This window comes from Gymnoscopelus braueri, assembly GCF_963280865.1.
Source record: "Gymnoscopelus braueri genome assembly, chromosome: 9".
In the NCBI taxonomy this organism is placed as follows: domain Eukaryota; kingdom Metazoa; phylum Chordata; class Actinopteri; order Myctophiformes; family Myctophidae; genus Gymnoscopelus; species Gymnoscopelus braueri.
In genome coordinates, this window is record NC_137610.1 from 17,712,587 (window position 1) to 17,726,044 (window position 13,458).

Here is a 13,458-nt window from a genome sequence, read left to right on the forward strand (position 1 = left end):
CCTAAACATTTACAAAAGTCAAAACCACAACTGTATTTATACCCAATATATACGGTATAGGCTATATTTTTTATTGTCAGGTAGACCCCCACAAGGCATAGAGCAGGTTTCCTGAAAAAGTTCAGTTAATAATTAAGTTGAGAGCAAACTTGTACTTTTTACTCAGTGGCTGTTGACTTGTTGAATCGAATTGTTTGAATTCAATGATAACACTGATTTTGAGATTAAAATAAAAGTTTTAAATAGATATTCCTTGAGACAGTACATTCTTACAATTATAAAAATAAGTGTTTGATTATATCAGATAATTATCCTATATGTAAATGCTAATGAATAAAGAATAATAATAATAAAACAATTGACCATTGCTGCTATAATAAATGAGTCCTCATAAAGCAGAGTTGAGACTGTAGCCAGTTTAGACCCAGTGGTCTATCATCTTTGTAGTGGATTTTAATCTGACCTGCATGTTCCACCCTCATAAAGCACCTGCTTGCTGCTGCTTTACCGTCGGTAGTTCAATTCAATGTAATCCAGCTTACTGTTTTAGTTCAATGAGTGAGATAAAACAAAGAGGTGGACTGGATTTTTCCTCCTACAAGGTCAATGCCACAACACATTGTGTTGTGTGTGTGTGTGTGTGTGTGTGTGTGTGTGTGTGTGTGTGTGTGTGTGTGTGTGTGTGTGTGTGTGTGTGTGTGTGTGTGTGTGTGTGCGTGCGTGCGTGCGTGCGTGCGTGCGTGCGTGCGTGCGTGCGTGCGTGCGTGCGTGCGTGCGTGCGTGCGTGCGTGCGTGCGTGCGTGCGTGCGTGCGTGCGTGTGTGTGTGTGTGCGTGCGCGCGCACGCGTGTGTGTGTGTGAGCGTGCATACGCCGCATGCTTGCTTACAGTGATAGGTGTGTGTGTGTGTGTGTGTGTGTGTGTGTGTGTGTGTGTGTGTGTGTGTGTGTGTGTGTGTGTGTGTGTGTGTGTGTGTGTGTGTGTGTGTGTGTGTGTGTGTGTGTGTGTGTGTGTGTGTGTGTGTGTGTGTGGTTCACAATTGAGCACATTAGTGCATGATGCATGTTGTGGGGTGTGGGGTGGGGGGTACTTTGTGTACAGTAAAAGAGGATCTGCACAGGATACTGAAGGGTTTTTACAGATATATATATATATATATTTTTAATCACTGAATATCTCAGGGTAAAAAGAAATGACCCTATATCTGAATGGCAGTCAGCCTGCACTGTGACACACTGAACAGACTGGACCAGTCTGTTAAGTATCTGGTTGTGTAGCTCTGCTCCGTGTACCAGCATTACATATGCCAGTCACCTGGCCTGGATTGGACCTCAGAGTGAAGGGCCAGGACGGCGACGTATGACCCTCCCCTGCCGGAAGGAATGATTTTCCCTGTGATTAATAGAGAGAGAGGGTGGGGGGGGAGAGACAGAGAGAGAGAGCGAGAGAGAGAGAGAGAGAGAGAGAGAGAGAGAGAGAGAGAGAGAGAGAGAGAGAGAGAGAAGGAGAGATGCTGGCCAGTTTCCTGCTCCTTTAAGATGATAAACGATCAGAGATGTGTCCTAGCTGAGAGGAGAGGGCCTTTTAGTGAGCGTGTGCACACTAATTTATGGCCCTCCTATCTGATTAGGTCAATATAGTGTGCTATTTAATTACATTTGTGTTATAACCTAGAACTGGGGACACCATACGTCTTTAGTGCACACCAGGTAGAATTAGTGGAGGTTTCTATGGGAGGCCTGTGGGGTACAGGTCAGATTCAAAGAGACGTTCACAGGGAACTTGCTTGTAATAACGTTCATAGGAGAATTTGTGAATCTTAAGCTTGACTTAGCTGTGCGCCTGTGTTGGGGACCAAAGATAGCCGATCTACAACGCTTTTCACCACAATGCATTGTGAGCTTGTAAATTAGCTATTTCCGGTGCGTGACAAGTATGAATCAGGCCTTAAAGACAGGAGGTCTGTCTCATCTATCAGATTGTCGGCTTTTAGCATTTATTTGACCTCATTTAAGGAAGTTATTCAATGCTTTGACAAGTTGGAAAATGCTTTTTCAGGGAACTAGCTTATCATAGTGTGACTCTGTATATATGCATTTGAATGGTTAATGTACAGTACAATCCTGAGTGCTAATTTAACGGGTGCATTTGGTTCCATTTGTACACTCTCTGAGTGAAATGAACACAGACGATTTTACTGTGTAGTTCTTGAGAATGTTTGCCGCCTGTTTGGTGAATTATTCGCTGCACAGATGTGACGGATTGGAAAGTGCTGATGTCTGCGCGAGGGTGTGAATTGTGCGTGGATCTCTCTGCTCTTGTGTGTGCGCATGTGCGTGTTTGTTTTGTGCTGCCAGACACCACGGGGCAGGAGGATACAGTAGCACTGATTCGTTTCCTGTGCTGAAGGAGGACAGAATGCACAGGAAACAACATTTCAGCACTTCCTCCTTGTATCTCAGCGCTGTGGCAGTTGAACTGACTTCACTCTCTCTCTCTGTTATTCTTTAACTCTGTTTCACTTGCACACAACACACACACACCAACACACATATGTGCTCATGTGTAGACACACAAACACACAGTACACATTATATGAGGATTAATCTTATCAGCACAAAGTGAAATTCTATTCTCCTTCGTGGCATATTGACTCTGTGCACTGAGATCATTTGCTGTTATGTCCAATGATTGGGTTATTACAGATAATGCAGTTGTCCGCTGTCACAATATTGGACTTTCTCTTTCAGGTCAACTATGGGAAATCACTTTGAAATTCATCCATATTGACATCTGAATCATCATCATGCACTTCGCTTTAATGTCTCGAAATTAATGGGGGACAAAGGGATGGGCGCACTCTTGCCATGTGAGTGAGTGTCTATGTGTGCGAGAGCTCAATAACCGTCCAGCACTGCGTCTTCTATTCGACCTTGCAGCGGAGGGGTGTTCATGCACTCTCCACTTCAATTGAGTGTATTGAGTCTGTAGGCTCGCATCGTTTATGTCTTCATGTCGACGCTGCAATGCTTGTACAGCAGTACCCCCTCTATACCTCCCCCACACACCCCATGTTGATTATACACAAAACCTAATGATGTAAGCCAAACAAGTCATGGTAATAATAACAGTCTACTCTCTTAGTAGGATAAAATACTTAATTTGCATGCATATTAACGCACTGCTTCATGTAACATTAACGGAGCAAAAGTTAAAACCGTTGCCCCGATTGCTTTTTTTTTTTTTACAACAGCTGTTATCTTGGGAAGCTGGGTGTTGACTAATTTAGCTGACAGCACGCTCAGCCTCCCTGATTGTCGGTGAACGCTGGCCTGTGATGCACACCCCACCCCCCCCCCCCCCCCCCTTGCCCCCCACCCAACGCAGCCCTCCAAAGGGTTAAAACCATATTCGCATTCAAAAGAGGAAACAATTTCAATCTCTTCCACTCAATCTACATCCGCATCACTCTGCACGATAAACATTTACATTTAAAGTGATTTAAATCAGCCACATTTATGTCCCCCTGTAGTCCGTCCATCATCCAGGCTGAGACTTGCAATGCCTGAGCTCTATCTCGCTCCTTCTCTCTCTCTCTCTCTCTCTCTCTCTCGCTCTCTCTCTCTCTCTCTCTCTCTCTCTCTCTCTCTCCTCTCTCTCTCTCTGTCTCACACTGTCCCAGGCAGCTGAGTTATGTGTCATTTATTTGAAAACCTAATAATTTAACACGTCCCCCCGCCTTGTCGCGGGTGTGTGGTGAGAATGCAGTGTTTCCAAAGGGTCGTGTCGCTGTCTCCGTAGCGTGTATCCCGGTGGCATATGGCTCTGGCAGATAGGAGCTTATGGGAGATGGGGAGGTATTGTGATTGCTCAAATCAAATGCTATAACGTAACCCGATGCTTAATTGAGATTACTGTAAACGCATCCAGCCATATAGCTGTAGAAGGATCTCCTTAGACAAAGTGTGGCCCTGGATGGTACAATATATTTATGTGCAGCAGTAGCATTCAAACCATTAGATTTGCCTCAGATTTGCATTTGGATAAAAAGCTGTATTCAGCATACATCACTAAAGGGCAATAGATGAAAGGCTAATTATGATTCAATTATAATTGAGCATATAATATTGCGACGCTCAGATAAACATAGCTGGGGCCGTGTTGATGTTTTGAACGGTGTTCTCAACAGTGAGTTGAGTTGCAGGGCAGAGAGTCAGCGACGTAGGGTATTTTGGGCCAATTTGTGAAGTGGGGGAGTATTTGAAGATGGAGCACATTATACACTGTGTGTGCATGTGTGTGTGTGTGTGTGTGTGTGTGTGTGTGTGTGTGTGTGTGTGTGTGTGTGTGTGTGTGTGTGTGTGTGTGTGTGTGTGTGTGTGTGTGTGTGTGCGTTCATGCGTGTGTATGACAACGAGTTTGTGTTATGCAGCGAGAAGCTACACAGCTAAATCTGGAGTGTTAATTTAACATTGAGAGTATTAAAAAAAAAAGGACCCGTATGGGGCTTTGCTGTGCGTAGCTCAGCAAAGACCCCTGTGTGTTTTACCTGCATCTCAATGAAGCAGGAGAGGTGATTTACCCTTCTGCTGCAGTCAGCCTCTCTCTCACTCTCTCTTCCACCCCTTCTCTCTCTCTCTCTCTCTCTCTCTCTCTCTCTCTCTCTCTCTCTCTCTCTCTCTCTCTCCCCCTCTCCCCCCCTCGCTCCCGCAGCCAGTCAAACAGACATTGATCTCTTTGCCAGGCAAGGTGACCCATAGTGTTGTTCAGCTCTTCCAGAGTCTCTGCTCTCCCTTTTATTTGTACCTGGGAAAGGCCTTGACCCCACACACTGCTGCCATGTAGCAGCCCCCTCTCTGTCCCCCCCCGCTCCGCACAGGGGCCTCCGTTTCTCTGAAAGCCCGGTGACGCAGACACAAGCTGTGTGCATGTGTATGAATGTGTGCCGGATTGTTTGAATATGCATGCGTGCAGAAGTGTGTGTGTGTGTGTGTGTGTGTGTGTGTGTGTGTGTGTGTGTGTGTGTGTGTGTGTGTGTGTGTGTGTGTGTGTGTGTGTGTGTGTGTGTGTGTGTGTGTGTGTGTGTGTGTGTGTGTCGGCAGCCACAGTTTTATTTTTCCAATTCTGTGGTCGGTACTATACATAGACTGCCCCAACAGAACATGGTGCAGGAGAACTTATCAATTTTTATAGCTGCTGTGTTTATAGTTTGGAAGGTTAGGGTTGCCGGCCTGCTCTCTGTCTGCGCGTCTGTCAGTAGGAACCCCTACATAGCCGACTGGGTCAGAGTCCATTTGGCCTGTGTGAATCGGATTACAGGGAAATGAATGGTCCTCATTGTTGTTTAAAGATGGATGAAGGGGCATTAATATACTTTGTCCTCATGTACCCCCTTTTCTTAGCACATAAAGTCCAGCAAAGGCTTTCCGGCTAGCCCTGCAAAGTGCAAATACCTAAATGGCATATAAATATACTATTTGCTATGCTACATGCATACACAGAGGTACACACGTATACTGTATACAAGGATTGAAATGTAGCATTTTGTTGACAGTGGACATTTCTGAAAGTTTAATTGCCAAAAGTCAGGAACAGTAATTAATTATTAAATCTCTAAATCATGAATCATGAAACACAGAATTGCCTGTCTCTTGATCTATATCTGAACGAATGATCTCTTGTGGTCTATATACTGTAGTTTACCCAGTATGTATGCGGTATGAGAAAAATCACTCACACAAAAATGTTCTCTCCCCTCTCTCACATATATATATATATATATATATATATATATGTATGTGTGTGTACATATATATATATATATATATAATTTACCTGCTACAATTTTGTGTCCTTGGTCATTTTGAGTTTAGCTTCCACAAATGCTGAATGTCTGTGTTAGAATGAAGCTTGAATAGTTTTTTTTTATCAATTAACAGTCATAATGTAAAGAAACATTTGTTTGTTTTGGTGTGTGTTTGATAATGTTTTTTCTATTTATTTTCTTATTTTAGGACATCAAGAAAATTCCTCCATCTGTGATAGTGAGCTGAGACCTGTCCACCGCTCAACCCTGGCGTCTGAGGTAACTCCTCGCTCTTCACTTCAGACTTTAACCCCTTAAACCCTCTATACAATCAATAGCTTCTTAGTTGAGCGGGGTCTGCTCGGTACTTGGTCCACTCTCTACAGTGTACACCATATCCCTTCACCAAAAATAGCCGATCTACAAGCTCACAACCCCTGAATAGGGATGCTACTGTTCAAGTGGTTAATACTATTGTCATCATTTTGTGTTCAGATTTTAATCACTGCTGTTTAGAACTACGGAAAATATCCGTGCCTGTGGTTACTGTACGTGACTCAAATGCGCATCTTCCATGTTGCACAATTCATGCATTGAATTTCATGAGGCAATAGTGAGCATCTTACGTGTACAAAAGTCAATTTTCAACTTTAAATGATGAACCTTCATATTGCAATTTATCTGATACAATAATAAACATTTAAGTTAAATCTTTATTTAAAATGTTATAAATGTATTTGTGATAACTTGTTTTAATATTTTACTTTTATTATTTAAACACAATTGCACCTAATTTTGACATTTTGAAAACGAACATGCAGCTGCTAAACACATTTCAAAAGATGGAAAAACCTTTTTAGTTTTTTTTTTGTTGTTTACCGTCTGTGTTCTAAAGGAGGGAAGTATAAAGGAATTTAAGTGAACAGGGTCATTATTAATATAAAGTAGTACACAGTAAGATCCTATGGACCCATTGTGGGTCCATTCTTAAGTTAAATTAACATTTAGTATTTTACTGTGTGGTAGTAAAAAAATACAAATGATATCCTTAATATTTCCAAATGTACTTGTTTCCTCCATGCATATCAGCCTCGCAAACTGTGTACCCGTTCTCTTTCAGTTAACAAAACCCAGCATTTAGCTGGGACAGCAGTCACAGGGGATTTGCTATATTCTCTTTCTAATCATCGCTACTTTTTCCACTTCCCATCTGCGTAACGTTTTCTCTCATTTCTCTTTCTCGCTTTCTTGCTCTTCTTTTCCTGTTTATTATTCTCTCTCTCTCTTTCTCTTTCTCTCTCTTATCGTTCAGTGGTTAAGCTGCTATTGTGGTCCTCTGTTATGACTGTGACACAGCATGTTAATTGACAGGAGTGTGACATGCCCAGTGCTCATGGGACAGGGCTGCCACCCTCCACCCCTGCACTGCCCTCTGATCCCCGTAACCTTTGCTATAGTTCCCTCTCTGCGGGGTCCCTTCACGTCGTATACTGTACTCTTCTTATTTTGTCTCACGTCCGTCCGGCTGACAGACAGATGGAGGGATGGGGAGGGTGGTGGGGGTTACAGACAGAAGATGGCAGGGAATGAAGAACTGAGAAAGAGAAGAAAACAAGTCACACACCCATAAGATGAATGTATATGGCATCGTACGACTGTATCGTTTACCCACAAGAGCGGATCTACAACTCACAAAGCGTCGCATCACAGCGTGTTGTGAGCTTGTAGATCCGCTCTTGTTGACAAGTGAAACCTCCGTATGATGGACTTCTATAAATCAGGCTTCACGGGCCCACAGGAGTTGACTGTGTGTGGGGAAAAAAACTAAACAGAGGGCTGGAGAAAAGTTAGAAGGGACGGTATAGGGAAAGAAAGGAAGAGAAAAAAGGAGGGAGGAGGTGATGGAGAGAGGGGACTGTAGGAAGGGGGGGGGGGGGTGCTTGCTCACTGGCCCATGGATGCAGACAGTCAGACAGGGCAGGGTAACCAGAGGCAGGCGGTGACCTTCTCTCCCGCTCGGAGGAATCGAAGGCTTTATTTAAAGGCCTGGTCAATGCTGGGTGCCGCTGGGGTATCAACCTCCCCAGCCAGTCCGACTCATCACCACTGTAATACAACTCGAACCCTAACCCCCCCCAACACACACACACACACACATACACACACACACGCACGTGCACACACACACACACACACACACACACACACACACACACACACACACACACACACACACACACACACACACACACACACACACACACACACACACACACACACACACACACACACACACACACACAGAGAGAGAGTCAGAGACGTGCACAGGACAGGACACACTCTGGACACCTCAGTTTTACACGGTGCAGTGGGAGAGAGAGGGTGGACGGGGGAAATCACCACGTCAGCAGTCGGCTAATTTTACCGTGCGACTTTACTGTACGGCGAGGAGCTCACTGTTTCCTCCTCTTCCCCGTGAGCTCAGCGTTTATGAAGCACAAGCTTTTTTTCTCCTGCCGCTGACACGTGCCCCCCGCCGTTGTCCACCGTTACACAGTAAAATCCTCAGTGTTAATTTAACGCTGAGAGTGTGCAAATGGATAAATTACCAAATGATGAAGGATTTTTACTGTGTATGCTGTTGACCAGGGTATAAAAATTGCACTCACGTATGTGTTGCTTTTATGTGATGTGTATGTATACAGTGGTACATTGTCTGTAAGCTCTGTACGGCAGCAAAGGGGTTGAAAATAGGAAACCTGTATTATGTGTTGGCTGCTGATGTGGGACGTGCGTGCGTGCCTGTGAACGCTTGGCCTATTTGTTTGTGAGCATACTCTATATGAATGTGTGTGGGCGTGTTAATTCACATGGTATATAGCACACGCACGTGGCAGTGTGTGTTGGTTTATGCGTGTTTATGTGCACATGCACATTGATATGTGCCTATGTGTGTGTGTGTGTGTGTGTGTGTGTGTGTGTGTGTGTGTGTGTGTGTGTGTGCGCGCGTGGCTGTGGCAGCAGGACACCTGCGTGCTTCAGCACTTTCTGGGCTGTCAGGAGCTCGGAGGTCACCGGCTGGGGAGTGGAGAGGTCACATTAGACGAAGGTTCAGAAGCTGGGAGCGTGGCGGCAGACCCACCTCTTTCTCTCTCTCTCTCTCTCTCTCTCTCTCTCTCTGTCTCTCTCTCTCTCTCGCTCCTCCCAGCCTCTCCTCCACTGTACCTCTCCTCCCAGTGATGAGGGTGAGTCAGCCAGAAGGGTGGGATGGCAGGGCTGTGTGGTGCCTGCATGGCTGCTTGCAGGCAGGCCAGGTTTTTACAGACACAAGAGGAGAAAGGACACGCGCACATATATACACGTCAAGGTGTGTGTGTGTGCGTGTGTGTGTGTGTGTGTGTGTGTGTGTGTGTGTGTGTGTGTGTGTGTGTGTGTGTGTGTGTGTGTGTGTGTGTGTGTGTGTGTGTGTGTGTGTGTGTGTGTGTGTGTGTGTGTGTGTGTGTGTTTGCGAGTATGTGTGTGTTCTATAGATTTATGTGTGGGCTGTGCTTGCTTGCTATAGCTACTAGAACAGGACTTTTCTTACCGGATGCGATTCTCCCCGTAAATTCAGGGTGTTTTCTTTGCTCGTACATTTGAACCCTAAACTATAGGCCTTCCAGCGTTTTGTTGTGAAAAGTTTAAAATCGTAAATTGTCATTCTGTTTGGGACACCTAAGTGTTCCATAATGGCCCGAATTTGCATCGGCAGAGCTCCATCCCAAAGTTTTTGAGACGCTTCACTGACATACAGCTCCCGGGCTATATATAACTGCTAGCAGCCCCGTGTGAGACTTGATAGCGTGGTACGAGCCAGAAATGATGACGTGATGACAGAGAGTCGTACCTCCACTCAACATATCAAAATGACAGCAGGCAGATGAACAGGCTGCACACTCATTATTAGACTTGGCCCGGGTGCGAAAAAGAAACTCATGCTTGAGATGGTTGAGAAAGAAAACCCTACAGGTGCTTTATGCAGTTTGATGAGCAGCTGTTGGTGACAGGCATATCGACAAAGCCGCAACGCTAACGCACCAACTCTTGTTGGTTTTTCTTGTGTCTTTACATTTCTTTTCCTTTATCATCCAAGCCCCTCGGAGGAGAAGACAGTGTTTAAGGAGTATATTATGCGTCGGAAGGAGCGATGCCTCGAAGGCAAACTTTGTGAGCGTCGGCCCGATCTTCTCTTTTCAACTTATGTTAATATTACAGCGCTCTTCTCTCTCGTGTCTCAGTTATTTGACTACAGACCGCAGATAGCGTTGGTTAATTCAGATATAATTAGTCTTTATGATGTTACCACCCATTTACCATGATATTGTGCGTGCGGGCGTGTGCGTGTGCGTGTGTGTGTGTGTGTGTGTGTGTGTGTGTGTGGTGTGTATGTGTGTGTGTGAGAGAGAGTGTAGATACTCCTGTCCTCAGGTTGTGAGTGACACTGTAAAATCCTGAGTGTTCATTCAACTCTGAGGGTGTACAAATGGACCCTTTCGGGTCCATTTGTACACCCTCAAAGTAAAATGAACACTCAGGATTTGACTGTGTGTGTCTGTGTTCACAGCGTGATTCCTGATCAACCTGAGGTTAGTCTAACATAATGTATTCCCTTGAACCACCGCAGCGAGTAGCCCAGAGCCTTCCTGTAGCCTACAGCCTCCCCTCTCCTTAGGTACACACGCAACTAAACAAAATGTATGTGTTCATGTATCCAAAGCACACATGCACAGTCGCACACACACACACACAAGCACACGCACACGCGCACGCGCACACGCACACGCACACGCACACGCACACGCACACGCACACGCACACGCACACGCACACGCACACACGCCCATTCCGCCTTCCTGTTTCCATCTCCCCTCTTGTCACCATCCGCTCCTCTTCCCTGCAGTGTGTGCCCAGTGCTAGCTGCTTAGCGCTGCACCTTGTGTCTAATTAAACCCCAGCACCCCGCGTGTTAGCGCCGACGCTATAGAGATGTTAACATGGCACACAATACCAACAGTCCTCGGGAGACGTTTCTATAGCCCTGTCCTAAAGACAAAATGAGCGTGGCTGCGCTAGGCCTATACCCCCAGTACACATGATTTATTCAAGTCCTCGAACAACCACCCCGTCCCGTCCCGTCCCCCCGTCCCGTCCCCTTCTATAGCTATCAGCAAATCATCACTTCATATACACGGTATGAATGCAGAATGATCCATATTGTAGCTGTGGCGTCTGCAGGCTAGAATGTGTGTTTTTTTCTCCTCCTGGATAAATATGCGTGTGTTTATTTGTGCGCGTGTATATCTATTGTTTCCTTATATATAAATGCGTCTGCTGGTCTCTCTGCATCCATATTGCTGGCACTGGTGTCCATCCCCTCTTCCTGACACCCTCACTTTTATTCCCTGGCTCTCAAACCCAGCGCTGGGTTTTAATGGCACATATTTCCTGAGCCCGGCTGAAACGGGATGCATCTCCTCCTTGTTAGCTTGATAAATAACCGGGCTGCCGGGAAACTGCTGAATTTTAGCTTTCAGCCTCTATTTTCTGCTGGATGACATTAATTTTAAGTGCTGAGAAGGAGCTAACTAATACAGACAAATAAATAAGGAGGAGGGAGAGGGAGGTGCAAGGGGTGCTGGAGCCACTCCGCTGTCCTCCCCGTTGCCTGTTCACTGTCGACACACGCATTTGTTTGTGGAATATGCAAACGTGCAAAAACATTTATAAATATATAATATGAGTCCGTGCACACGTGTACCCAGCGCACACGCACGTGGACACACGCATGTGCACGCATGTATGAATGCATACTGTATAGGCGTGTCACTGCGTGAACACACACAGGCATGCACACACATACACATGCATATGCCCGCACACACACACACACACACACACACACACACACACACACACACACACACACACACACACACACACACACACACACACACACACACACACACACACACACACACTGATAGTTATGCTTCCTTTAGCGGCCCATGCCTCTTGCTGTCCAAACTGTGTGTATTCATCATCTGATGTCTCCTTATTTGTGCCAGTTCTGCAGTGGCCAAATATTTGGCACATTATGTGTTGACAGACTGTTTGTCAGGTCTAAAGTGAGATGTGTACTTCACTCACTCTTTTCACGTCTCTCTCTCTCTCTCTCTCTCTCTCTCTCTCTCTCTCTCTCTCTCTCTCTCTCTCTCTCTCTCTCTCTCTCTCTCTCTCTCTCTCTCTCTCTCTCTCTATGTCCATATATCTGTCTATCCCTCTACTTCTGTCTGGTTCGATCTCAAAGGCAGAGTTTAGTGTAGCGTATCACGATGCACTGCTCTGCAGGCCATGGTCTGCTGGCATTTTATACAAGCCCTGAAACACAAAACACAGAGTCGGCTCATTAAATTGAATCAAAATTATTGTTGGAGCTCAAGTTGAATACTAAGATCAAAGTGTTATGGTGGAAATGTTATTATATTTGACAAAAATTATGATAAACAACAACATTTCATGAGTTTAAATTAAATACATATTTTGAGTAATTAATACAAAGCAAAAAGGTAAAACGTTTTAATGCTTAATTTATGCTCTGTCGCACGTGTGCCAAAAATAGCAGATCTACAAGCTCGCTATGCGTCGCACGGCGTAAGTATGAGTTGGGCTTACAACAGTTTCCTGGTCATGAATTTTTGGTGTGAACTACAGGCTGTAGGAACCACAGTGCAGTGGTGGACAAAGTATATCGTTGCTATCGGGCATAAACATCTTATCTCCATATTTTACAGTAACTTTTTGTGTTTTTTCATAAATGAATGTCCTAGCATCAAAAGTAGCAGATCCACAAGCTCGAAACGAGGCGCGAAGCGCGAAGCGCGAAGCGACGTGTTTTGAGCTTGTAGATCTGCAACTTTTGCTATTTAGAATTTGAATCGTGAAAAGTAAGTAGTAACAGTTTTGGACATATAAGTATATGGCAACATACTTTTAGTATTCAAAAGTACAAATTACGAAGTCCATTTTCAGAAATCTTCAGACATTTTAAGACATTTCAGATTTAATTTTTTTATAGTGAAAATAGCTGATCTAAAAGCCCTCAAGAGCTTGTAGATCAGCCATTTTCACTATATTTGAAATAGGGTTTAAGTAGTTAATTCATAATATATTTTTGTACGTTTTAGTGCCTTACTAGAAATGTCAGTGGACTCAAAAGTGGACTCAAAAGTCTTCAGTAGGAGAAGATTCAATGGACAGTATTTGTATTTGAAATGAAGCGGTGTGAAAATCAACAGCTTGTAAAAAAACTAATAATCCAACAAATTTCTTAAGTACTGTACTCAAGTAAATGTACTTAGGGCCGTTCACACTGAGCACTATAACTATAACAATAACTATAACTATATCGTTCACCATTGTAATTTGTTTTTTAATCGTTGGTGTGAACTCTGCCATCCACTTGACTTAGAACGATTTTTTAAACAATTTTCATAGTTATAGTTATAGTGCTCAGTGTGAACAACAGCCCTTTACTGTCCACCACTGCCACAGTGTGAGTGCAGTGCAGCCTCCAGTGTTTCACATGGAGGTGGGGGGTGGGGGGGGGGGGGGGGG

At 44.6% G+C, this 13,458-nt stretch overlaps 1 protein-coding gene across 1 annotated transcript in view; it reads left to right on the top strand.

Annotated features, from left to right (window-relative positions):
• LOC308091919 (transcription factor Maf-like) overlaps nt 1–13,458 on the top strand; it is a 69,588-nt gene that overhangs the window by 4,176 nt on the left and 51,954 nt on the right. Inside the window, exon 2 of the mRNA XM_080437672.1 lies at nt 6,014–6,084. Coding sequence (XP_080293798.1) covers nt 6,014–6,041 — 28 coding nt within the window. The 3' untranslated portion in view covers nt 6,042–6,084. The remainder of the gene's footprint in view (nt 1–6,013; nt 6,085–13,458) is intronic.